Source organism: Trichoderma atroviride, chromosome 5, assembly GCF_020647795.1.
Source record: "Trichoderma atroviride chromosome 5, complete sequence".
NCBI classification, from domain to species: Eukaryota; Fungi; Ascomycota; class Sordariomycetes; order Hypocreales; family Hypocreaceae; genus Trichoderma; species Trichoderma atroviride.
This window is the reverse complement of record NC_089404.1, coordinates 1,585,912-1,605,907: the sequence shown is the minus strand read 5'-3', so window position 1 is coordinate 1,605,907 and position 19,996 is coordinate 1,585,912. Positions and strand designations below refer to the sequence as shown.

The 19,996-nt window shown below is 45.9% G+C and overlaps 10 protein-coding genes across 10 annotated transcripts; 6 read left to right on the top strand and 4 right to left on the bottom strand.

Moving 5' to 3' along the window:
* Positions 1–757: 757 nt before the first annotated feature.
* TrAtP1_009745 (uncharacterized protein) lies at positions 758–1,510 on the top strand (the record flags this gene model as incomplete). The annotated part of the gene is made up of 2 exons (XM_066114406.1): positions 758–1,163; positions 1,221–1,510. The coding sequence occupies 2 exons, from the start codon at positions 758–760 to the stop codon at positions 1,508–1,510; spliced, it is 696 nt and encodes a 231-aa protein (XP_065970502.1).
* A 336-nt stretch (positions 1,511–1,846) lies between these two features.
* Positions 1,847–2,667, top strand: TrAtP1_009744 (uncharacterized protein; the record flags this gene model as incomplete). Its single annotated transcript, XM_066114405.1, has 2 exons — positions 1,847–2,323; positions 2,377–2,667. The coding sequence occupies 2 exons, from the start codon at positions 1,847–1,849 to the stop codon at positions 2,665–2,667; spliced, it is 768 nt and encodes a 255-aa protein (XP_065970501.1).
* Positions 2,668–3,000: 333 nt separating this feature from the next.
* On the bottom strand, positions 3,001–4,729 carry TrAtP1_009743 (uncharacterized protein; the record flags this gene model as incomplete). Its single annotated transcript, XM_014091189.1, has 2 exons — positions 3,001–3,920; positions 3,985–4,729. The coding sequence occupies 2 exons, from the start codon at positions 4,727–4,729 to the stop codon at positions 3,001–3,003; spliced, it is 1,665 nt and encodes a 554-aa protein (XP_013946664.1).
* Positions 4,730–5,544: 815 nt separating this feature from the next.
* Positions 5,545–6,715, bottom strand: TrAtP1_009742 (uncharacterized protein; the record flags this gene model as incomplete). Its single annotated transcript, XM_014091190.2, has 2 exons — positions 6,452–6,715; positions 5,545–6,390 (listed from the first exon to the last, which is right to left on the bottom strand). The coding sequence occupies exons 1-2, from the start codon at positions 6,581–6,583 to the stop codon at positions 5,545–5,547; spliced, it is 978 nt and encodes a 325-aa protein (XP_013946665.1). The 5' UTR covers positions 6,584–6,715.
* A 1,061-nt stretch (positions 6,716–7,776) lies between these two features.
* On the bottom strand, positions 7,777–8,169 carry TrAtP1_009741 (uncharacterized protein; the record flags this gene model as incomplete). Its single annotated transcript, XM_014091191.1, has 1 exon — positions 7,777–8,169. The coding sequence occupies one exon, from the start codon at positions 8,167–8,169 to the stop codon at positions 7,777–7,779; it is 393 nt and encodes a 130-aa protein (XP_013946666.1).
* A 725-nt stretch (positions 8,170–8,894) lies between these two features.
* TrAtP1_009740 (uncharacterized protein) lies at positions 8,895–10,072 on the bottom strand (the record flags this gene model as incomplete). Its single annotated transcript, XM_014091192.2, has 1 exon — positions 8,895–10,072. Exon 1 carries the CDS (start codon positions 9,972–9,974, stop codon positions 8,895–8,897), a length of 1,080 nt encoding a protein of 359 aa, XP_013946667.1. The 5' UTR covers positions 9,975–10,072.
* Positions 10,073–10,935: 863 nt separating this feature from the next.
* Positions 10,936–12,465, top strand: TrAtP1_009739 (uncharacterized protein). The gene is made up of 4 exons (XM_014091193.2): positions 10,936–11,189; positions 11,254–11,313; positions 11,366–11,671; positions 11,733–12,465. The coding sequence occupies exons 1-4, from the start codon at positions 11,031–11,033 to the stop codon at positions 11,772–11,774; spliced, it is 567 nt and encodes a 188-aa protein (XP_013946668.2). The 5' UTR covers positions 10,936–11,030; the 3' UTR covers positions 11,775–12,465.
* Positions 12,466–12,599: 134 nt separating this feature from the next.
* TrAtP1_009738 (uncharacterized protein) lies at positions 12,600–15,067 on the top strand (the record flags this gene model as incomplete). Its single annotated transcript, XM_014091194.2, has 1 exon — positions 12,600–15,067. The coding sequence occupies exon 1, from the start codon at positions 12,698–12,700 to the stop codon at positions 15,065–15,067; it is 2,370 nt and encodes a 789-aa protein (XP_013946669.2). The 5' UTR covers positions 12,600–12,697.
* A 509-nt stretch (positions 15,068–15,576) lies between these two features.
* TrAtP1_009737 (uncharacterized protein) lies at positions 15,577–15,959 on the top strand (the record flags this gene model as incomplete). Its single annotated transcript, XM_014091195.1, has 2 exons — positions 15,577–15,670; positions 15,736–15,959. 2 exons carry the CDS (start codon positions 15,577–15,579, stop codon positions 15,957–15,959), a joined length of 318 nt encoding a protein of 105 aa, XP_013946670.1.
* Positions 15,960–17,859: 1,900 nt separating this feature from the next.
* TrAtP1_009736 (uncharacterized protein) lies at positions 17,860–18,303 on the top strand (the record flags this gene model as incomplete). The annotated part of the gene is made up of 1 exon (XM_066114404.1): positions 17,860–18,303. The coding sequence occupies one exon, from the start codon at positions 17,860–17,862 to the stop codon at positions 18,301–18,303; it is 444 nt and encodes a 147-aa protein (XP_065970500.1).
* Positions 18,304–19,996: the final 1,693 nt, after the last annotated feature.

Below are 19,996 nucleotides of genomic sequence, written 5' to 3'. Positions count from 1 at the left end.
ACCTGCAGATGTGGTGGCTGTCGGCGCAGGAGTGGTTGCACTTGCAATACGCTTGCAATACTCGGTACAATGCAACTTGTCTGTCCTACCACGGAGGAGCATTTCATGAAACGCAGCAAACATTTTGTCGGAGATAATAGCGTAGCAGAGACCAACTCTATCTCTACTTCATTTGTCACATTTGGCACCGGGAGATGCGACACTGGGGCCCGGCCCAAAACGCTTCAAACCATAAATACATGTACCTGTTCAACGGCTGTGCCACTAGTCGCTGATTCTCCCCTAACAAGGCGACTAGGCAACACTTAGTAATCCCTTTCCCTTGGGCTGTCTTCGCTGAAGCTGACATCATTCTTGGTTGAACCAGTTCGCCCAGTCGGGATACGTGAATCATCCAGGCCCTCTACATGTTGCGCACAACAGATCTCATAAAATCAACTCACGCCGGCTTTATCAATCATCTATACTAGCTAAAATGGTCCTCCAATCAAATGTATTAAATTTGTCCATCAACAAACGGGGAGAAGCGACAAGACGGGGAGATGCGGGGAACTAAACACTCGTCGGAAGTCTCATCCGGCGCAGACAGAGCTAAGGAAAACACAGGAATAAATCATTGTCTATATGATGATTAAAAACGTAAAAAATAATACATGAAAATAATTCGTAATTGTAGGTATAAAACGTCAAAAGACTGCTGGACCTCAACCTTTGGCAAGCAATTGTGGCCCCCTCCCGCCCGGGACAAGATCTTACAATGTTGTTCACGGCTTACTACCTCTTCAGCACCGTGACGCATGCTTTTGCAGTCCTCGCCGCGTCTTCACCTACGGCTCATACTGTTAATGGGACGTATTCGGGACTGAACATACCATCTTTCAACCAAGAAGCATTCTATGGCATTCCGTATGCACAAGCGCCTGTTGGAGGCCTTCGTCTCCGACGGTCTCTGCCATACAACCAATCTTGGTCCGGTGTAAGAAATGCAACAGTTCGATCTGACTCTTGCCCGGGGTATAACGGATTTCCGCTTGCTCTTGTTGGTGGAAGTCTTGTCGACGGGCTTACCCTCGGAGAAGACTGCTTGACCATTGATATTGTCCGTCCGGCCAACATTAATCCTTCTGACAAACTACCCGTCTTCACCTGGTTTTATGGTGGAGGTAAACCATAATCACTGTTCTTGGCTTGCACTAAACAGCAAAATTGATTCCTTGTAGGTTTCATCGCCGGGGGGTCCGCTGATCCAAAATACAACTTGTCATACATTGTGCGAAACTCAATGGACATGAATAAGCCCATTATTGGTACCATTATCAACTATCGAACAATGTGCTTTGGCTTCTTGGCATCAAAAGAAGTTCTCAATGCCAACGTTAGCAATCTCGGACTCTTTGATCAGCGAAGGGGCCTCAAATGGATCCAAGAGAATATTGAAAGCTTTGGTGGTGATCCTGACAAGGTAATTGGTCTCTATAACCGGTTAACATGTAATAACTCAATTAGGTGACAATCGCGGGAGAGAGTGCAGGTGGCTCAAGCACGGGTTATCACTTAATTGGCTTCAAAGGCAATAATGACGGACTGTTTCGTGGAGCAATAATGGAGAGTGCGAGCCTCCTAGGAGCTCCAAGTACGCCTGAGACACTTTGAGTATAATAAGAACGATCCGGCTGACTTTATAGTTAATAATCCTGAACAACTGCAACGGAGCTATCAAGGCATGTACGATAACATTACAACAACCGTAGGCTGCAACACCTCAAACGATAGCCTGGCTTGCCTGAGAACGGTCCCTTATGAAACATTACACCAAGCGTGCACTGGGTTCCGCCAAACACCAATCATGGATGGCGAATTCATCTCACAGTTACCGTCACAGTCTATTCAGAAAGGAGAAATTGCCGACGTTTCCATCATCATGGGCAGTAATACTGACGAAGGAACCGCAGTTTTCTTAGGACCCCGTGCGAACCCTTTGAACACCGATCAAGATGTGTTCAAATACATCCAGGCTCTTGGAAGCGGTCTCAATAATAAAACAGTAGAGACGGTTATGAATCTATATCCGGATGACCCTACTTGGGGTTGTCCTTTTGGAACTGGACCCGAACGATTCGCAGATCAGGGATTTCAGTACAAACGCGGTGCTGCTATTGCTGGAGACTACTTTATACATTCAGGACGAAGATTTTATGCAAATTCGCACAGCATTCGGAGCCAAAAGCCAATCTATACCTATAGATTTGATCAAGCACCTTGGAATATGAGGGAGCCCTCAATTATGATTATACCACCAGTCTATGTCACACATTACTCTGAGGTACGTGTCCACTACAGCAATCTCGGTATCTCTTGGCTAATTGTCAATTGCAGATTGTGTATGTGTTTGACAATCCGAATAATAACAGTAATTTTATTGGGCCGTACCCAGGCTATGCAAGGCTACAGTCCTTTGTGTCGCGATCTTGGGTGTCATTCATCCATGACTTGGATCCCAATAACCATGGACTGCAAGACCCAAATCTTCCGAAATGGCCCAAGTATAATTCCAATCACCCTCAAAACATTGTATTTCGCGAAGGGGGAAGTTTTGTTGAAAAGGATGGTTACCGCAAACAGAAGCTGGCGTTTTGGCCCACTATCTGGGCGGAATTGCAGACGTGAAAGAGACTTTTCTTCTTTTTTTAAACATTGATAACTGCTTGCTGCGATGCATATAGTGTTACTTTGTTGTGAAGTATATTAAATGTTTATATAAAAAGAAACATCAAACAAATTTCGTCATTAAACTGTGCCGTAGCAAAGTATTGACACCATAGTAGTTCGTCACGCGCCGATAACTACATGTAGCTTACTCTAAATGTTACTTGATTAGCATACATCCACTACTATCGAACACCAATTCTAGGTCCGAAATTGCTCAAGCGCATATCCGAAACCATTCAACTTGTGAAGGATATTAAGAAATCAGCAGTAACTACCAACATATTTGACTACCTATGTCATTATTTCCGTCCAGAGAGTGCTCCAGTATGCCAACTGTTCCCGTCTCCAATCATCCTTCTCCACCCAGCTAGCGCCAGCCCTGAAAACAATATTCTGCGGGTTCGAAGCATTATATTTAGGCCAGGCTGGCTTTCCCTCAAGACCGTGATTATTTGGATTCTGATCGTGGATAAATGATACCCAAGACCGGGATACGAACGTGGCTAGCTCCGAGATGATTGGATATGGCCCAATCCAGTTGACGTTCTTATCCGGATTATCGAAAACATGGACAATCTCAGTGAAATGCGTAACGAACACAGGCGCAGTGGTAGTGACGTCGACTTCTTGCATGTTCCACGGCACTTGGTTGAAGCGGTACGTGTAAATCGGATGCTTACTGCGCTGACTGTGGTTGATGGCAAAGGCTCGGCGACCAGCGTGGATATTTACATCGCCACTAATGGCAGCGCCTCGCTTGTACTGGAAGCCCTGGTCTGCAAATCTCTCGGGTCCGGTGCCAAAGGGGCAGCCTTGGATAGGATCATCAGGGTAGAGACGGAGGATGTTGGCGACGACTGAGCTGTTGAGACCACCGCCAAGATGGGCGACGAGAGATGAAATGTCACTGTCGTTGTTTAGAGTTCCTCGAGGCGTAAAGAACTCGGCAGTGCCCTCGTCTGTGTTAGACCCCATGATGAGAGCGATATCAGCAATCTGGCCCTTTGCGATTGAAACGGAGGGAGGCTGAGAGATAAATTTGCCGTCGATATAGGGCTTGAACTGGAAGCCATTTACGGCGCTGAAGAGCTTCTGGTATGGAACGGTGCGGAGACAGGCCAAAGAATCTGTGGCGGTGTTGCAGCCAACCGTTGTCGTGATGTTATCATACCAGCCTTGGTAAGTTACGTTCAGCGTCTCAACAGTATTCACTGTTATGAGCAGTCAGTAACACATCAGCTGGATCTTCGCTACAAGTACTGAAGACAAACTTACTCGAAGCACCAAGCAAGCTCGAGCTCTCCAATATAGCACTCCTGAATAGGCCGTCATTCTTCCCTTCAAATGCCACCAACTGGTATCCCGCCGAAGAGCCTCCCGCGCTCTCACCCGCAATTGTGACCTTGCTGGGATCGCCGCCAAACGCGCGGATATTCTCAGACACCCATTTCATCGCTAGCCGCTGGTCAAAGAGGGCAATGTTGCCTACGCCGGCTGCCGCAACCTCCTTTGAAGCCAACAAGCCAAACGCAGATGTGCGGTAGTTGGGCACTACAGCGATGATTGGCTTCTTCATTTGCATCGAGTTGCGCACCATGAACGACGTGTTGTAACGCGGGTCGGCTGATCCACCGGCTTTGAAGCCACCGCCGTAAATCCAGAAGAAGACAGGGAGGTTGTCTCCAGGTTGAACATTGGCAGGTCTCACAATGTCAAGCGTCAAGCAATCTTCGCTCATGGTTAAGCCGTCGGCAAAGCCCTGGGCAAAGGGCTTGTCAAAGCCGGGGCACGAGTCTGAGCGTACGGTGGCATTACGAGTGCCTGTCCATGACTGGTTGTACGGCACGGGATAACGGAGTCTCAGGTCTCCAAGTGGAGGTATTGCAAAAGGGATGCCGTAAAAGGCCTCTTGGTTGAAAGTGCTGAGAGTGAGGCCGGTGTAAGTCCCATTGACGGTGTGAGCCGAGGGCGCATTTTGGTGATGGACAGCAGAAGCGATGGCAGGTGACAAGCTGCTCATGCAAAGGCACACCAAATAACACAAGGTTGTCGACTGAAGATGATACATTTCGTCTTAATACAACTCCAATTAGTTTGTCGAAGCATCCTATCACTAGCCGCGCATATTCATTTGCAGTGCATCGTGTCACCTATTGAGCAAATTGTAGCACTTTTATAGCCATATTCCTTTTCTTCGAGAGCCATCTCTTTCCCGGGGAGCTACACGATCTACACCTTTACCTTTGTATAGTCGATGTCGATGCCCTCACTCTACTATCTAGGACAGTGGCGCTAACGAAACTCTCCCCGGACTCCCCCGGATCTCCCCCGGCAGGCGTCTTCTCCGCATGTTTACCCCACGATTGTCAGCTTCGGCTCATTTTCCGAATTAAACTCTCCCCAGATTCTCTCCCGAAGGTATCCCGATTGCTTTGCATTTCACTCCACACTTGTGAGCTAGATCCAACATCCAGACTAGCGCCGCTCTTTCGAGTCTGCCGGAAATGCATCCCGGGAATGGGCTCTCAACTCTCTGTGGTCATATGACGATGTTTGAGACTTGAGAGGTCTAGATTGTAATGGAATCGAGGCTTTACGTCGGTGGCTGATGTAGAACCGCGGGATAGGCGACACCAGCATCGTAAGCCAACCCACGTGGTAGTTCCTGTCAGACGCCATTCCCCAAGAGAATACGGTCCATTTTGGTTCTCGTCCGTCTTTCTACTAGTTAGAGAGACTTCCGTTAGGCTGTCAAACGCCCCATGAATACCACAATGACAAACGGTCTTTCATTTGGTTCGCTACACTATATATCTACTTCTTCTAGGTAATACCTCAGTTATCCCTGGTGTAACGTTCAAGTAGCTCAACAATCCGTTTAAGAATTTCTCGCGTTCCATCTCGATCTTCCACATTCTTCTCAGCATCCAAGTCGATATTCTCTGTGCAGTCAAAGCCATGGCCTTGGCCGGCGACGCGTTCAAAATGAACATTGACCCCCGCATTTTGGAGCTTTGTAGCAACGGAAGAACTCAACTCAAAGTCGACTAAATCATCTGCATCTCCGTGCATGAGAATAGTCGGGGGAAAGTTTGCATTTAAGCCAAATGTTGCTGGAAACAGTGGCCGATGCTCCTCGGGTATTACTTGAACACCCTCCTTTGCAATCTTTTCCGTCAACCCAGGAGAATGGGTAAGGACGTCGATATATCGCGCCGCCTGATGCATCACAGAAGACCATTTGAATCGTTGACTTGCCTCCAAGTCAGGTGGGATGGGATACCCGTCAATTACTTTAGCACCTTGTATAGCTGCATCAATCTCTTTCAAGATTTCGTCTTCGTTGGGAATACCTCCCCTTAGAAGCCGCCCAGGATGAACATATCGACCGTTCAAAAAGTCAATCATGCCGTAAACGCATAGCAGTGCGAGAGGCTTTGGACACAGAGGACTGGCTGCTGTTGTGAATGCCACATGGCCTCCGGCGCTGGAGCCGGCTATGATGATTCGACGCGAGATGTTGTTATAGACCCAGCGAACAGCATCCAAGGAATCTTCGAGAATATCGTGGCCTTTAGCTTCTGGAAGTAGCCGGTATGAAGCAGTTGCATATGTCCAGCCTCTCTTTTTGCATACGTTAATTAACCAGTAAGGCGGAAACGAAGTCTTGTCTCCAAATAGCTGCATGCGATGTTTGTTAGATTCTACTTCATCATAACTGTATCTAGCAATGTCAGCTTACCAAGAATCCTCCATGAAAATGAATAAGGGCAATATTGTTGGCTTGAGCTGTAGCAGGAGTGGAAACATCAATAGTGAGCTCTAGCCCGTTCACAGTTTTGTAAACGTGTGTAGTGGTTTTTATCTCTGCCATGGCAATAGAGGTGTGTGTATCTTCAATGATATAGCTCTTGACTTCCACACATCGATGAATAGCGCTTGGTGAATTGACAGAATACAAGATAGATATTAATACAAACAGCGCTCAATTGCTACTGTGCGAAATATTTATATTTTGCATTGCTACTTCTCTGCCTCTATATTGCCCATGTAGAATAATGATCCATTCGCGACATTATATCATCGTATTTCGCAACTTACCAATGTATGTCGACACATGGAATTTCGCTAACCGAGTTAGCAACGCCACCATTAGATTTCGTGGGCCATCCCATCGGCACTATACCCAGCGTGTGATCGAATACTACACAAATACCTTTGATATCAAATCAACAGGTGAGATTTCAGGTAGAATAGAAGCCTTATTGGGTATTCTGGGTGCCATAACGGTTGATGGGGCCCGGATTTAGGACCTTTTTCGGGCACAACCAGGAGCGATATACCACCGCAACATCCCACAGAGAGCCGGCGTGGTTGGCGTGCTTCCTAGCTTAGTAATTCGCATCTGCAGCTTTCTGTGAAATTACCACTTGGCTCCACTTTTGATGGCCAGATTGGAGTTTTTGCAACTGAACATGCCGGTTGTAAAGTCCGCTTGGGGTGGTATCTCGGCATGTTTTAACTACATGTAGGTAGTTGATAAAACAATGGAACCTTGGTTGAAATCGTGTAGGCCAAAGTGCTATCGAGACATAGGCAGAAAATTATCTTGACCAAGAAACAAGTCTCTACTTGGCTTACGCCTCAATCGACCCAGATTCTTTACTATTTCTTCAGAAGCTGATTTTCATCTTGAACACTCAACGCAGGCCAATACTAAGGTGCAACGCCAGTAGTAATTACTCCAGTGGCTATAGGACCGCTAGGTGAGTAATAAGATCTGATTTGCAGCTCAAATATCGCTTTGAAGCCTTGTCCTCAGAGGAGAATCTAGCATTGGCTTTATAAGGTGTTCGCATCTGAGTCCATGCGTGAGCTCAACATTTGTAATAGAACTACAGCACTGCAAACAACGGGCGCAATGTCCAATTTGGCTATTCAAGGGAGGGTTACTCTTCTTATTGAAGTACAGCTCCTTCTCCGCCCTGCTTTTCTCCTCGCAAAAACTGTCTCTGCCTTTCAACGGTACTTTGGTCATCTTCTAAAATAGCCTGAAGTCACTCTTCGTCAAGTTGCTATCGCAAATGACAATCGGGCCGCACCAGCATCAAAAAGATTCTTGACAATTGTCTCATGGCCGCTGACAATAGCCCTATTCAAAGCACTGCCGAAATTCATCTGCGTGTTGACTTTGGCTCCTCTATCCAACCATAGCCTTACTGACAGTATCTGGTCGCAATAGGCGGCAGCCCGAAGAGCTGTGCCGAATACACCGGCTTGTGCATTTACATTCATATCAGGAAACTTCTGAAGGAGCTCCTTTGATTTCTTGGATGAGCCGTTGATATGTGCACAGTCCAAGCGGAAACTAGCGAGATTCGCATGTCTGCCTTCATGCTTTCTCGCACATGCCATATGAAGCGCAAAGCCTTGCTGCTCGTTTATCACGTCTGGATCCATGTGATTCTTGGCTAAGATGTCGATTCTTCTTCTCTGGCAATAGCAGCTTGCAATGGAGTTCCTAATCGACCCCCTTGAGCGTTGACACCCGCGTCTCTCTTCAGCAGAAATTGAACGGCCTCTATTTTCCCATCTATAGGCAACATGCAGCACTTTTCCCCAATTTTCGCCGCCCCGTTGGTCAACTAAGGCGCCGTCATCAATCAATACCTTTATCACTTTGATTGCTGTTTCAAACTGCGACCGTGCTGCCGTCGCGTGAAATGCCGATCTCCATTGCCCTCGAGCATTCACCTCAGCGTCGTACTTAATGAGACGCTGAACGACCACCATTCGCAACTGATAGTCAGTACAATAATATGGCATGTTTAACATATGTGGAGGGGATTTTCAGCTCTCTTCTCTTTGAGGAGTAGAGTCAGTACGCTTTGACCGCGATCAGCAAGCTAAAATGCCGCCCTTTGTGTGATTGTGAATGCCACAATACACACGATATCTCTTCAAGATGAACAATTCAATATCTGGTCACATAATTTATCAAAGCCAATAGGCATGGAGACGCTGCATATCTACAAAGCAGAATTAAAATAGAAGTATTTGAGAATATCAGAGAATAAGCAAGAATGTCCTCCCGCCGCAAATGGAACATCGTTGCCCGAGTAAACAATGAATATCTCAGACAGCTCTTGAGCATTATTAAAACGATTGAAGTCTTTTCATTCAGTCTACACGACGCCTTCAGTATTTGTCTTGCCTCTAGCCGCTCCTGAACTACATTCGCTCACTAGCTCACCATGGTGGTGGTGTTTCGCAGCATAAATGACCTCTCGGAAAATGAACAAAACGGGGCTTGCTATCAGAAATAATGACAACAAAAGGGTCAGGCATAGAGTAAATATTGAAAAGCCTTGCGACATCCACACAAAACTCATCCATCCATCGCCAAATCCGGTGACTGATTCCGCAGCTAAAACAACTTGCATCGAGCTCAATGCAAGAGTAATTATTCCAAAGACAAATAGAAGAGGGCCATAAAATTGAGCAAAGTAGGCACCATACTGCCCATATTGCTTGAAATATGTTCTTTTCCCTTGGAATATCTTGACCCAGAAGTTGAGGCGCGTAAGTCGGAGATCTCTATATAGATATCGGGGAGAAACTTCAGTATCTGGAATGGACTTGAAACATCTCAGAAACTCAACCAAGTCGGAAAATGGGATGGACTTCGGAATTAGGTCCAGTTTGTCATCCTGTATTGCAAGCAGATAGTCCGATTTGTGCTGTATGAGAAACGCGTAGGATCTCAAGAAGCCACATGCCGCTCTGAAGATTGCTTTCCTGTCCGGAGAGGGAATGGGTGAACTGGAGTTGACGAGGAAGTAATCCCAAAACGCGTGGGAAAGCAGATACTCGGGAAGCGGCTTTATAAAAACCCTTTCGTATATCCATGTCAAATGGAGGCCTGGATCCTCTGTGACAACTATCTGTCGGCCTCGGACCAGTTGATGGGTCAGCGACGAAATATGAGTGCTGTTCTGCGTGGCAACCAGCCACAGATGCGGAGCTAGCTTGTCCAAGCTATCCGTTATCAATTCGTCTTTCAGGAATTGGCTAATTCCATTATAAGGATCTCGAAGCCTAACCCAAGGGTGGCCTAGTAACGAGGCGCTGTCTGCAGCCTCTTGAGAGATCGCGGCAGAGGGATCGACGTTGTCCGAGCCTTTGGTCAGTACGCGTTGCGTGCCTTCAACAATGAAAAGCTCAGAACAAAGCTGTCGATGGGATGGAAAAGGCACTTCGTTCATGGCAGAAATGTGTCTCTGGAAATATTCGCGTTCGCCGAGTCAGTCTCTACGCGTTTGGCTATGTCTTTCCAGGCTTTTCCGTCGAGAGCGTTCTGAGCTGAAACAGGCTTGTCCACTCTAAATAAAATTGCTCGAGAGTCATTTCAATCCCTACCTGTCGCAGCCAAGCCTTTTTTTCAGCCGCCTCTTTCAGGCACCCAGTTTGCTCAACTACTATTCGCTGCATCGCGATTTCATTTACAGCCAATAGATGTAGATGCATGCTTGATTGGCCAGCTGCGGCTGATATCCCACGTACAAGGCTCTCATTCGCTCATTCTTGTGCGTTCATGAGCGGGGCAACGCAACGCGGCTCAGCAACATCACCAGCATCTGTTGCCTCAGATTACTCTCCCCCCTCATCCTATCTCCTGTGTCACGTCCATCAACTTCAGTGTACGCGACTTGGTTGTTGTCAGCGAAGATCCAAACAGCACCCGCCCAACAGGGCTAACACGAAGACCGCCGTACTATCAGGCTCCCATCTCAATATGGCTTCGACAACCTTGGCTCTCATCTTTGGCACGTATTTCTGTTGGGCAGCCATGGTATCTGGAAAGCTCTTTCATCAAGTCTGGGCAGGAACGCTATTATTTCTCGTATTCCTTGCAGATAAGTGTTTACAGCAGGAGTCAACAACATATTCATTCCTATACGGTACTCTATGCCTCTTGAATCTCGCCGTCTGTATTGCTCTATCCCCGGTCCAAGTCTTGCTCTTCAAACAAAAAGCCGCCTATGAAACGCCGAGGCAATTAGATGTGTTCTTGCCCAAGTCAGCTCCAGGATCGCATCCCGGCTATTCCATATCGGTCGAGTAAGAATTCATTCTTGAGGTTATTTATAGAATAGAAGCTAATCATGTGGCCGGGTCGTAGTATTGTAGCTGTTCATGGACTTGGCTCCTCTCCAGAGACGGCATGGGCCTACAAGCTTGATGCTCCACGAGACGCAGCTGGCAATTCAACTCTGGCTCAAAACTACACCCAACCAAATGCAAATTTAAAATACGGGCCTATGTGGCTTCGAGATTTTCTCCCTCTCGATGCACTTCAGGCCCGAGTCCTAGTTTATTACCACAATTCCGGATGGCAAGCACATGCATTAGGCATGTCTCTCAGAGACTATGGTCAAGATCTCCTAACTTCGATCGAGGGCGTCAGGCAAACAGAGACAGTATGACGCAGTGTCCGATAGCCTGTAGTAATGATTGAGCACTTCTAACACGGCTGTTCTGCAGGAACGACATCGCCCAGTGGTACTCATCGGATATAGTTTCGGGGGCCTCATCATCAAACAGGTATGTGCAACGCCTGAAGAAAGGGCTCGCTTCTGACACTGAATATTTCAAGGCCATGCTCATGGCCCATGGCGATACCTCTGGAAAATCACAGTCAGCATTCTCTCCAGATTGCGCCAAAGGCTTTATTTTCCTTGAGACTCCCCATTTGGGCTCGGAATTGACCATTTTCGCAAAGGCATTGTCGTTGCTCGGGTATTGGCAAGGCGCAAGCACTGCGCTTCTTGAAGTTATTGATCCTAGATCCCCGGAAAACAAGTCTCTACATGAGATCTTCTTAACCCGGTTTGCAAATAGGGACATGGTCAACTTTTATGAGGTTCAGCCAGAATCCGTCGGTCCATTTCCAATCATGAATGTCGGTTCTATAGTGATACGAAAACATAAGAAAGACTCATATGCTAACACTTGTCTCAAAGGCCGTGAAAAAAAGACTCCGCGATGATACCCCAGAAGGATAACATTCCTTGTCATGGGAAATACCGTGCTATTCATAGATTCCTGAGCGAAACAGATGTCGGATACACTCGCCTATGCCAAAGCATCAAGCGCTTGGTTGACAATAACATCAACAAGCAGGACGTCTCCGACGTGTCAGCGATGAAAGCACTTAGTTTCTACGTGGAAACGGATTTCCAAAATGACCTTCAGCGAGATCAAAATCAAATTGACGTCCAAACGATGGAGTAGTTTTTGAAAAGCCCAGAATATACAAATTGGCTTTCCAGTCACGAACCTCAATTTTTGTGGTACTCAGGGCTCCCAGGCTCGGGAAAGACCACAACATCATTGCATATAGTGCAACAGATCAAGCAGATGCACACGTCGTTTCGGACTCGTCTTGCATTCTTCTTCTTCAAAAGAAAAAAAGAACCCAGCTCGACGACTGCGGTGGCATCAATCATATCTCAGCTACTAGAGTGTGACATTATCGACTGCATCCCTCCACATCTCCGGACGTGTCTGTCCCGCAGCGATCAGCTTATCGAACAAAGTCACGAAGTTACACTTTGGAAAGTTCTAGAAAAAGTGCTAAATAATTTGTTGGAGAGTAGAGAGCGTCTGGAGGTTCGGATTATCATTGATGGTATTGATGAGTTGTATCCAGAAGACTTAGGTCGGTTTCTAAGAAATCTTCGCGAAGTATGGGACAACATCAAAGGGAAAAGCAACACAGAAAATCCATCAAAACTCAAGATCTTAACGGTCAGTAGACCATCTCTCAACATTTCGGACATCTTGGAAGATCTGCCATATATTAACCCGGAGAAGGAATCAACAGGTACACATCATGAGTTATGGGCTTGGCTCAAACTCTCCAAAACAAAAAGAAGGAAGCTAAATTATTTTTACGTGTATAGATTGTTTAAATTCTCTGTCACCGATGGCGGATAACCAGCGCCGTGGAATCATCTCACTAGGGAGTGAAGAAACAGGAGCTTGGCTTTGGGCGGACGATGCGTATAAACTCTGGAGCAAGGAGACAACGTCAGCATTGCTCTGGATACAAGGCAGACCTGGCAGTGGAAAATCGACTCTGTGTAAAAAGATTCTCAAACATTTACAGAATCAATACGACCTTTCAGACGCTTACGCTACACCTGACAAAGCTGCCTTTCACGACATTGCTCCACAGCCGAGGAACCGCTCTGCCCTCCTCGCCAGCTTCTTCTACAGTCTCAGAGGCGCCAAATCTGAGATTAGCAATACTCATATGCTTCAATCGCTTCTGTACCAGCTTTTGAGCCAGGAGCAAAGATTTTACCCGGCCTTTAGAGAAAAATATCGAAGCCTGCTAGATCGTTCTCGGGGTTCAATCTCTTGGACTTTCAAAGATCTCCACAATGTCTTCACCTCACTGGGTGAATTTAACGATTTTCCTCTGACAATCTACCTCGTTATCGACGCAATGGACGAGTCAGAGCAGTCAGAAAGATCCGATATCTTGTTATTACTGCAGCACTTCTGCCAGAATGAATCAGCTTGTGTTATCAAATGTGTTCTTGCAAGTCGACCTGAAGAGGACATTAAGGACAATTTTTTTTATATACGGAAATCTCACAACTTTTTCCACGTGGTGCTCGAGAAAAAGAACGAAGGGGACATCAAAAAGTTTATCAAAATAGCAATGTGCAAAGTGCAAGACGCGTACCTGGCTCAGCGGCCCGCACTCACGGCTGAGTTTGAAGATATGGCCGCATATGCAACTGCCAACCTCGTGAGCAAGGCGAGAGGAGTTTTTATGTGGGTAGAGATTGTAACGAGAGAATTAAAGCGGGAAGTACGTCGCGGTGTTTCCGCAAGAGAATTCAAGAAAACAGTGGACGCACTCCCCAACGATCTGAAGCCATTATATGAGCGCATTGTCAAAGACTTGTTAGCCAGATTCAATAACGAAGGGCAAGAAAAGGCTGATTCACGAGTTCGAGAAGCGCAACGGATGCTGACGTGGGTGACATTTGCTGAGCGGGCGCTAAGCGTCAACGAGTTTCGCGACGTAGTTGCGATACCAGACACTGTGGAAGAGAATTCAAGGATCAACTTACAGGATTATCGCCTTCTCGATGATACCGCTGTGCAACAAAGAATGAGTGACATTTGTGGAGATCTCTTGGAGATTGGATCATCACAGGATTCCGCCGATTTCTTTCTGCGCGATACGAACGATATCGTCCAGCTTCTACATCTAACCGTCCGAGAATTCTTGACCAGCGACGTCGAAGCAGGGGAGTTCCTCATGAAGAAACATCTAGGAGAATATGAGATTTTCCTCAACTGCATCTCGTATCTTCGTCTATTTGCAGAAAACTGCCCTGCAATGAATGGAGACAAACCGGATTATAAACACATTATTCGCCACCTTGCAAATTGGCCTCTGCTTTCCTACATCCTACAGTTTCTCCCCCAACACATGCAAAATTCGGACAAGGGTAGCCAGGCTCTTGATATCGGAGTCAAATTCGCGAACTCCATCATGCGCCAAGAGGGCAGCTCTGCCTTTTTCATTCTGGAGTCCTGGTTCGATAAAGCCGGGCTATGTATGCATTCCCACTCCTTGTTAGAACGAGCGACGAGTTTTAGATTCGACTGCATGGACATTGCGGCAGCCGAAGGCTATCTAGATGTTGTGGCCACACTGCTCGAAGCGGAGACAATAGCCACAACTGACATCAGATACGGCCATCTGCTGTACAATCTTTCTCGCAGTGGCATTACATTCCTAATTCGTTTCCTACTGCAGAAGGGAGTTGACCCTAACAGTACGGGAGAAGACGGCAATCCTGCGCTTCAGACAGCGACGGCGCACGGGCACATGGAAATCGTCAAATTACTTGTCGATCATGGCGCAGATATTGATGCTCAAGGAGCAAATGGAAGCGCTCTTTTTGCCGCTGCAAAAATTGGTTCTGTGGAAATCGTCAAATTACTTATCGATCATGGCGCAGATATGGATGCACAAGGAGTGAAAGGAAGCGCTCTCCATACTGCCGTAGAAAACTGCTCTGTGAAAATTATTGAAAGACTTCTTGCTTATGGAGCAGATCCTAATGCACAAGGAGTGAACGGAAGCGCTCTCCATACTGCCGTACAAAACGGCTCTATGGAAATTATCAAAATACTTCTTGCTAGTAGAGCAGATATACATGCACAAGGAGTGAGCGGAAGTGTTCTTGATGCTGCTATGAAAAATGGTTCTATGGACATTATTCAATTGCTGCTTGAATATGGAGCAGATGCTAGTATACGGGAGTAAATGACTAGAATTTCTATGCCATTGTTATAAAGGGCACTGGTATTACTAGCGGGTATATAAGAGAGATATCAGTATCAGGGCGCTAAGGAAAGTAAATAAAGGACATGATCTGACATTACTAACTCACCAGATGTGCCTATGTGACATATCAGGCGAGATTTCATTTAAAAGCGACGGAAGGGGATTTGGCCAATTCGGTATTACAAGTCTAGCCAGTTGTCTTGGACGAATTGACCTATGCTACGTTTGTATTCTGAGTAACAGATAATGAGCTAATCATTCCGATCCTCCACTTATACGAGTATTGAAACCACCCCACAGCCAGTCATCCTTCTGCACTGCAGTTTCCTATCGCAGTATATCAGCTTATGCCTGCATTAGAGGGTCGTACAATTGCGTATCTATTCCAAAGTGCCAACAATATAAAGAGCGCTCTCAAACCCTGAGTCTTTCATGGCAATTAACACCAAATCTTTTATTGCTATCCCCAAGAGATCAAACCCCGCAAAATGCATTTCCCAAGAATTTACGCAGCTCTGCTGTCTGCCTTCGTTGGCACTGCGCTAAGCTATGATGCAGACTTCACAGTGTATCCAAATCCCGGTATGGATTCTGGTAGTGTCTTTTCCTTTGATAGAGCTCAGAATGCTAATACTCTCCTCGCTCAGACTGCAGCAATGGCGGCGGTACAACCATTATAGGCAGTGTAGGAGCCGAAGATCAATTCTGGCCAGACCAGCGCAGTGTTCGAGTCAACTCAATTCGCAACGGAAAGCACGTCGCCCTTTATTTAGGCGGTTCTCAAAGTGGCGCTGTAACGAGGCTCTACGATCCAGATGGTTGCATCAACGGAGACTGGCTGAGCTATGGAATTTATAATGGCGGACCATGAATGAGGGCTGAAAGTTGGATTGGATGTAGCAGTCAAATCCTTTTCTTGTGGTCACATATTGCGTCGGACCTCAATATGGCACAGGGCGCCCATAATAGCACCAGCACTTGATGTATCTCAAAAAATACAAATTTCACATCATATACTTCCACTTCTGGTACCCGCTTGCAGGCCATCGAACTCAGCATGGTCTCAGTACAAGGCCAGAAATCTTGAGCAGTATTTCTCAACATATCTGTCAAGTACATTGATATGTAAATAAATGATCTGTTTTGATACTGCTATATACATATATAGTAATGAATCACAATGAATGAGAAGGCCTTCCTCCCCATCTCAATGCTCGTGCAGAATAATATTTGCTGCCCAGAGTTTATTTATAGTTATCTTGTTGTAGAGAAAAGCCCACTCCAGCAAGCTCGTTGTCGATTGTGATAGTCTCGCTCCTATCGACCGCTGTGAGAGCTGTCAAGAATGTCTTTGATGCCGCCGGACCTAATCACACGAAATCAGCTTTTACCCATTGCTGTGATTCTTGGACGTTTTTAGATATGCCAGGTTTACGACTTGTATATTCCCAAATCGTGTTTAGAGAAATTTGACGAGCATAGGATATTCAGCTGCCAATAATGTTGTACTTTACTTGCCAAAATCAGACTGGAACAGGCCACTGTTTCCACCCCAGAGAGCGCCCCTGCTTGTAAATTGGCTAGCTTCATATGCAAGCCGTTTGCTAAATCGGACAGTTCTGACCACCAAGTGGATCGTAATATTGCAGAACTTGAGAGTCTAAGCAGCGGTGCATTTCACAAATAAATCGCACGCCCCACTGTAAGTTGTATGGAGGCGGTAGAGTGACAAGACTACCTACCTAGGTGATTAACGTACAACTTCAAGCCTAAAAACAGAATGATGGCAATTTATACTATTTATAGCCGAATAAAAAGGATTCTTTTGTTTATAATGGTGGAATACGGTAAAGTAACAGTATGCGCTTTATGACGAATCTCTCTTGCCACAACACCGTGTGATCCGTCCGATGGTTTAGATACTCTTTCTGGACTTGGATCTCGACAGCCATATTCAGCTAAATGCTTGACGTGTTCTCGATTCATGGCTATTATAGTTAGTGACATATTCATTCTGTTTGTAATGTGTATTCACTATTTTATCCAGCACCGGCAATCTCTGGATCTCTTTTCCCCCGATGCCGGGCCATATCCGCAACCTAACTAGATCAGCAACCTACCATAGCCCCCGCCCTAGCTATAGGCTTTTTCAAGTATTTAGGCTATAATACGTAGGCGCCTTTACCATTTGATTAGAGTAGTTCAATAGAAATAGGCCTTTTCCGCGGATCATGATTCAAGTAGTTTACTAGAGCGTCTCTTGACTCCGCGGATATAGCACATATCCGCAGTAGCCGAGGTCAACTCTTGTATTACAGACTCGCACCAATTTAGTAAATGTTCATGTCCTAGTAGAAAGGGTATATATATTGCTACTTCAAGTCTACATCAACATGATCTCCCATCTTCATTTTGCTTAGCAGTTAATACTATATTTCCTACGTACCGCTATCCGATATTGAGCCATCATATCATCTCCATTTACTACTCTTGAAGAGCACTTCCTATCAAGCAATGCTATTACAGCTTTTCCAACTTCCCAAAGCCAGTTCTACACGAAAGTAAGACCTGATTGGCTTGAAAAGCTTACCGACATTACACCGAATGGTGTTCGCATTAACGCAATGGACAGCGGACGTGTTAATGTCCAGGTCCTTTCCAACAGCTTCGGCATCACCTCACTGGCTCCAAAAGTTGTAGCGGCCGCTCAACGCAATTCAGGCCCAGCTACGCTTCAAAGGCTTTGTTACTCTTCCTATGAAACATGAAACATGAAACATGGTAAAGCTGCATCAGAAGAACTTGAGCGATGTATCAAGGAGCTGGGAATGGTCGGCGCACTCATTGACAGTCATCTTGACGATGGGCGGTACTACGATGAAGTTGCTCTAGATGTCTTTGCCAAGGCTCAAGAACTCGATGTTCCAATTTACATACATCCCACCACGCCTCTTGAAGATGTTCAGGTGGCCCTTTATGACGGAAACTACGACAAAGAAGTTGGTGCTGTGCTAGGAATCGCAGGCTGGGACTGGCATTGCGATACTGCACTCTCCGTGTTGAGAATGTACGCTGCAGGTATTTTCTGGAGGTACCCAAATATGAAAGTGGTAGTGGGACACATGGGCGAGATGCTGCCATATATGCTGGACCGCATAGATGAAAAGGTGATACAAATATGGAACAAGGCAGAGTTGAGCTTCAAGCAAATTTAAGTAAAGAACATCTAAGTAACCACGAGTGGGACGTTTACAATGCCACCGATGGCGTGTTTGCTAAGGAGCATGAGTATCGACAGGATAATGTATAGTGTTGATTATCCGTACTCAAACACAGAACAGGGCGAAGCTTCGAGAAAGTGGTCTGGTTACAGAAGAGGAATACTCCAAGATTTCATTTAAGAATGCAGAGAAGCTTCTTAAATTCAGTGTATAAAGGCAACTGTATTAGATGGTAAGTTTATGAGACACAAGATTCAGACTATATAGACTCGATTATATACCTATACTTTGACAGCAGAATCGGCTTGTATCACCAGAGATGTATCCGCCAAACATATTCCTTTCTTTTTCTGCTTTCTCAATTCCCAAACTGAAGGCATATCTCTAGATTTTCCTCGCATAATGCGACCTGGATGCACTACATTATAGACCACGAGTGCAATAAACATAGGTAACGAGTCAAGACAATATTGGTATGCCTCGTGGTTGGGGATTTTGCTGTCCAGGCCCTGAGAATACTCGCATATGCGAAAAATAATGCGGAGCTGTGAGAAGCATTAAGTCAGTCTTTGTAAACTCTAGTACGTAAAGATCGAGTACATACGACAATCATAGCTAAGGCCAAAATTTGAGCATAGAATAGGACTTGGGCTTGTCTCGCATCTGGACTTTGTCGGGTTTCAAGATAGAATCGCAGTGCATATATGCAAAAAATAAGAATGAACACAAGTTGAAGGCCAACTCCGCCCATGTATATATGCAGGCCGTTTAGGACTTGCTGGTCGGTTGTATTCGAACCGGTGGCCTGGACTGCGCCTACCACTTGTACAACAAATGCGACAATATCCAAAAGAATAAAGATGAACCCAAACTGCCAAGCTTTGATCCGCCACAGTTTATGAGTTGCTGTGTAGGCCCAGACCATTCGCCCAAAGAGTGTATAAGCATAAGCGTTGGTCCAAAGAGGTGCCACAAGGATCAGAACAAACCAGGCGGCGTAGTTACCATAGCTTGCAGGATTTTGTATGCTTATGGTGCGAAATATATAGGTCAAAGTCTGCCACAGAGCAGACATGATGATGATCCAACTGTACGGCTTTCGGTAGTAGACGGCTTGCCCAATGTGGGTGATTAACGTCAAGGCAAACAAGACAATGAAAAGAATCGAAGGTGCTATTGAGGGGCAGAATGACCATAGAGTGTTGGGAGTTGTTATCGCTTTGCATACGTCCATGTTGAAGAGTTGTATATGGCTTGAAGGAACCAGTCAGCTGCGGGATGCCCAACTAATACAGAGGCTAGTGAGCAGGGAAATTTTGAAGAGACAAAAAGCTGTTGAAATCTAGGAAACTGTTGAGGAAGAATCTTTCATTTCCAGCCCGGAAGCCAGCACTGCTTATATATCTTCAGACGATTCTCCCTCCTCTCAGACCAAAGCCCAATACTGCCAAGCTTCCTTGGGAGTAAAAGCCATCCTTGCAGACTAAAGCCTATAGAATCACTCGCGATTGGTTGGCTCGTACGGGCATCTCCACAGACTCAGCCTTCCGATCCTTCATCCCTGTGGCTTATACTCCACAAATTGCTGCTTGTAGAAAATGGGAGGTGGGGTAGAGGCACTACTCGAAGAGAAACAGAGAGACTGCGTACCTATAGATAGTTTCAAGTTTGCCCAAATCATCCCTTT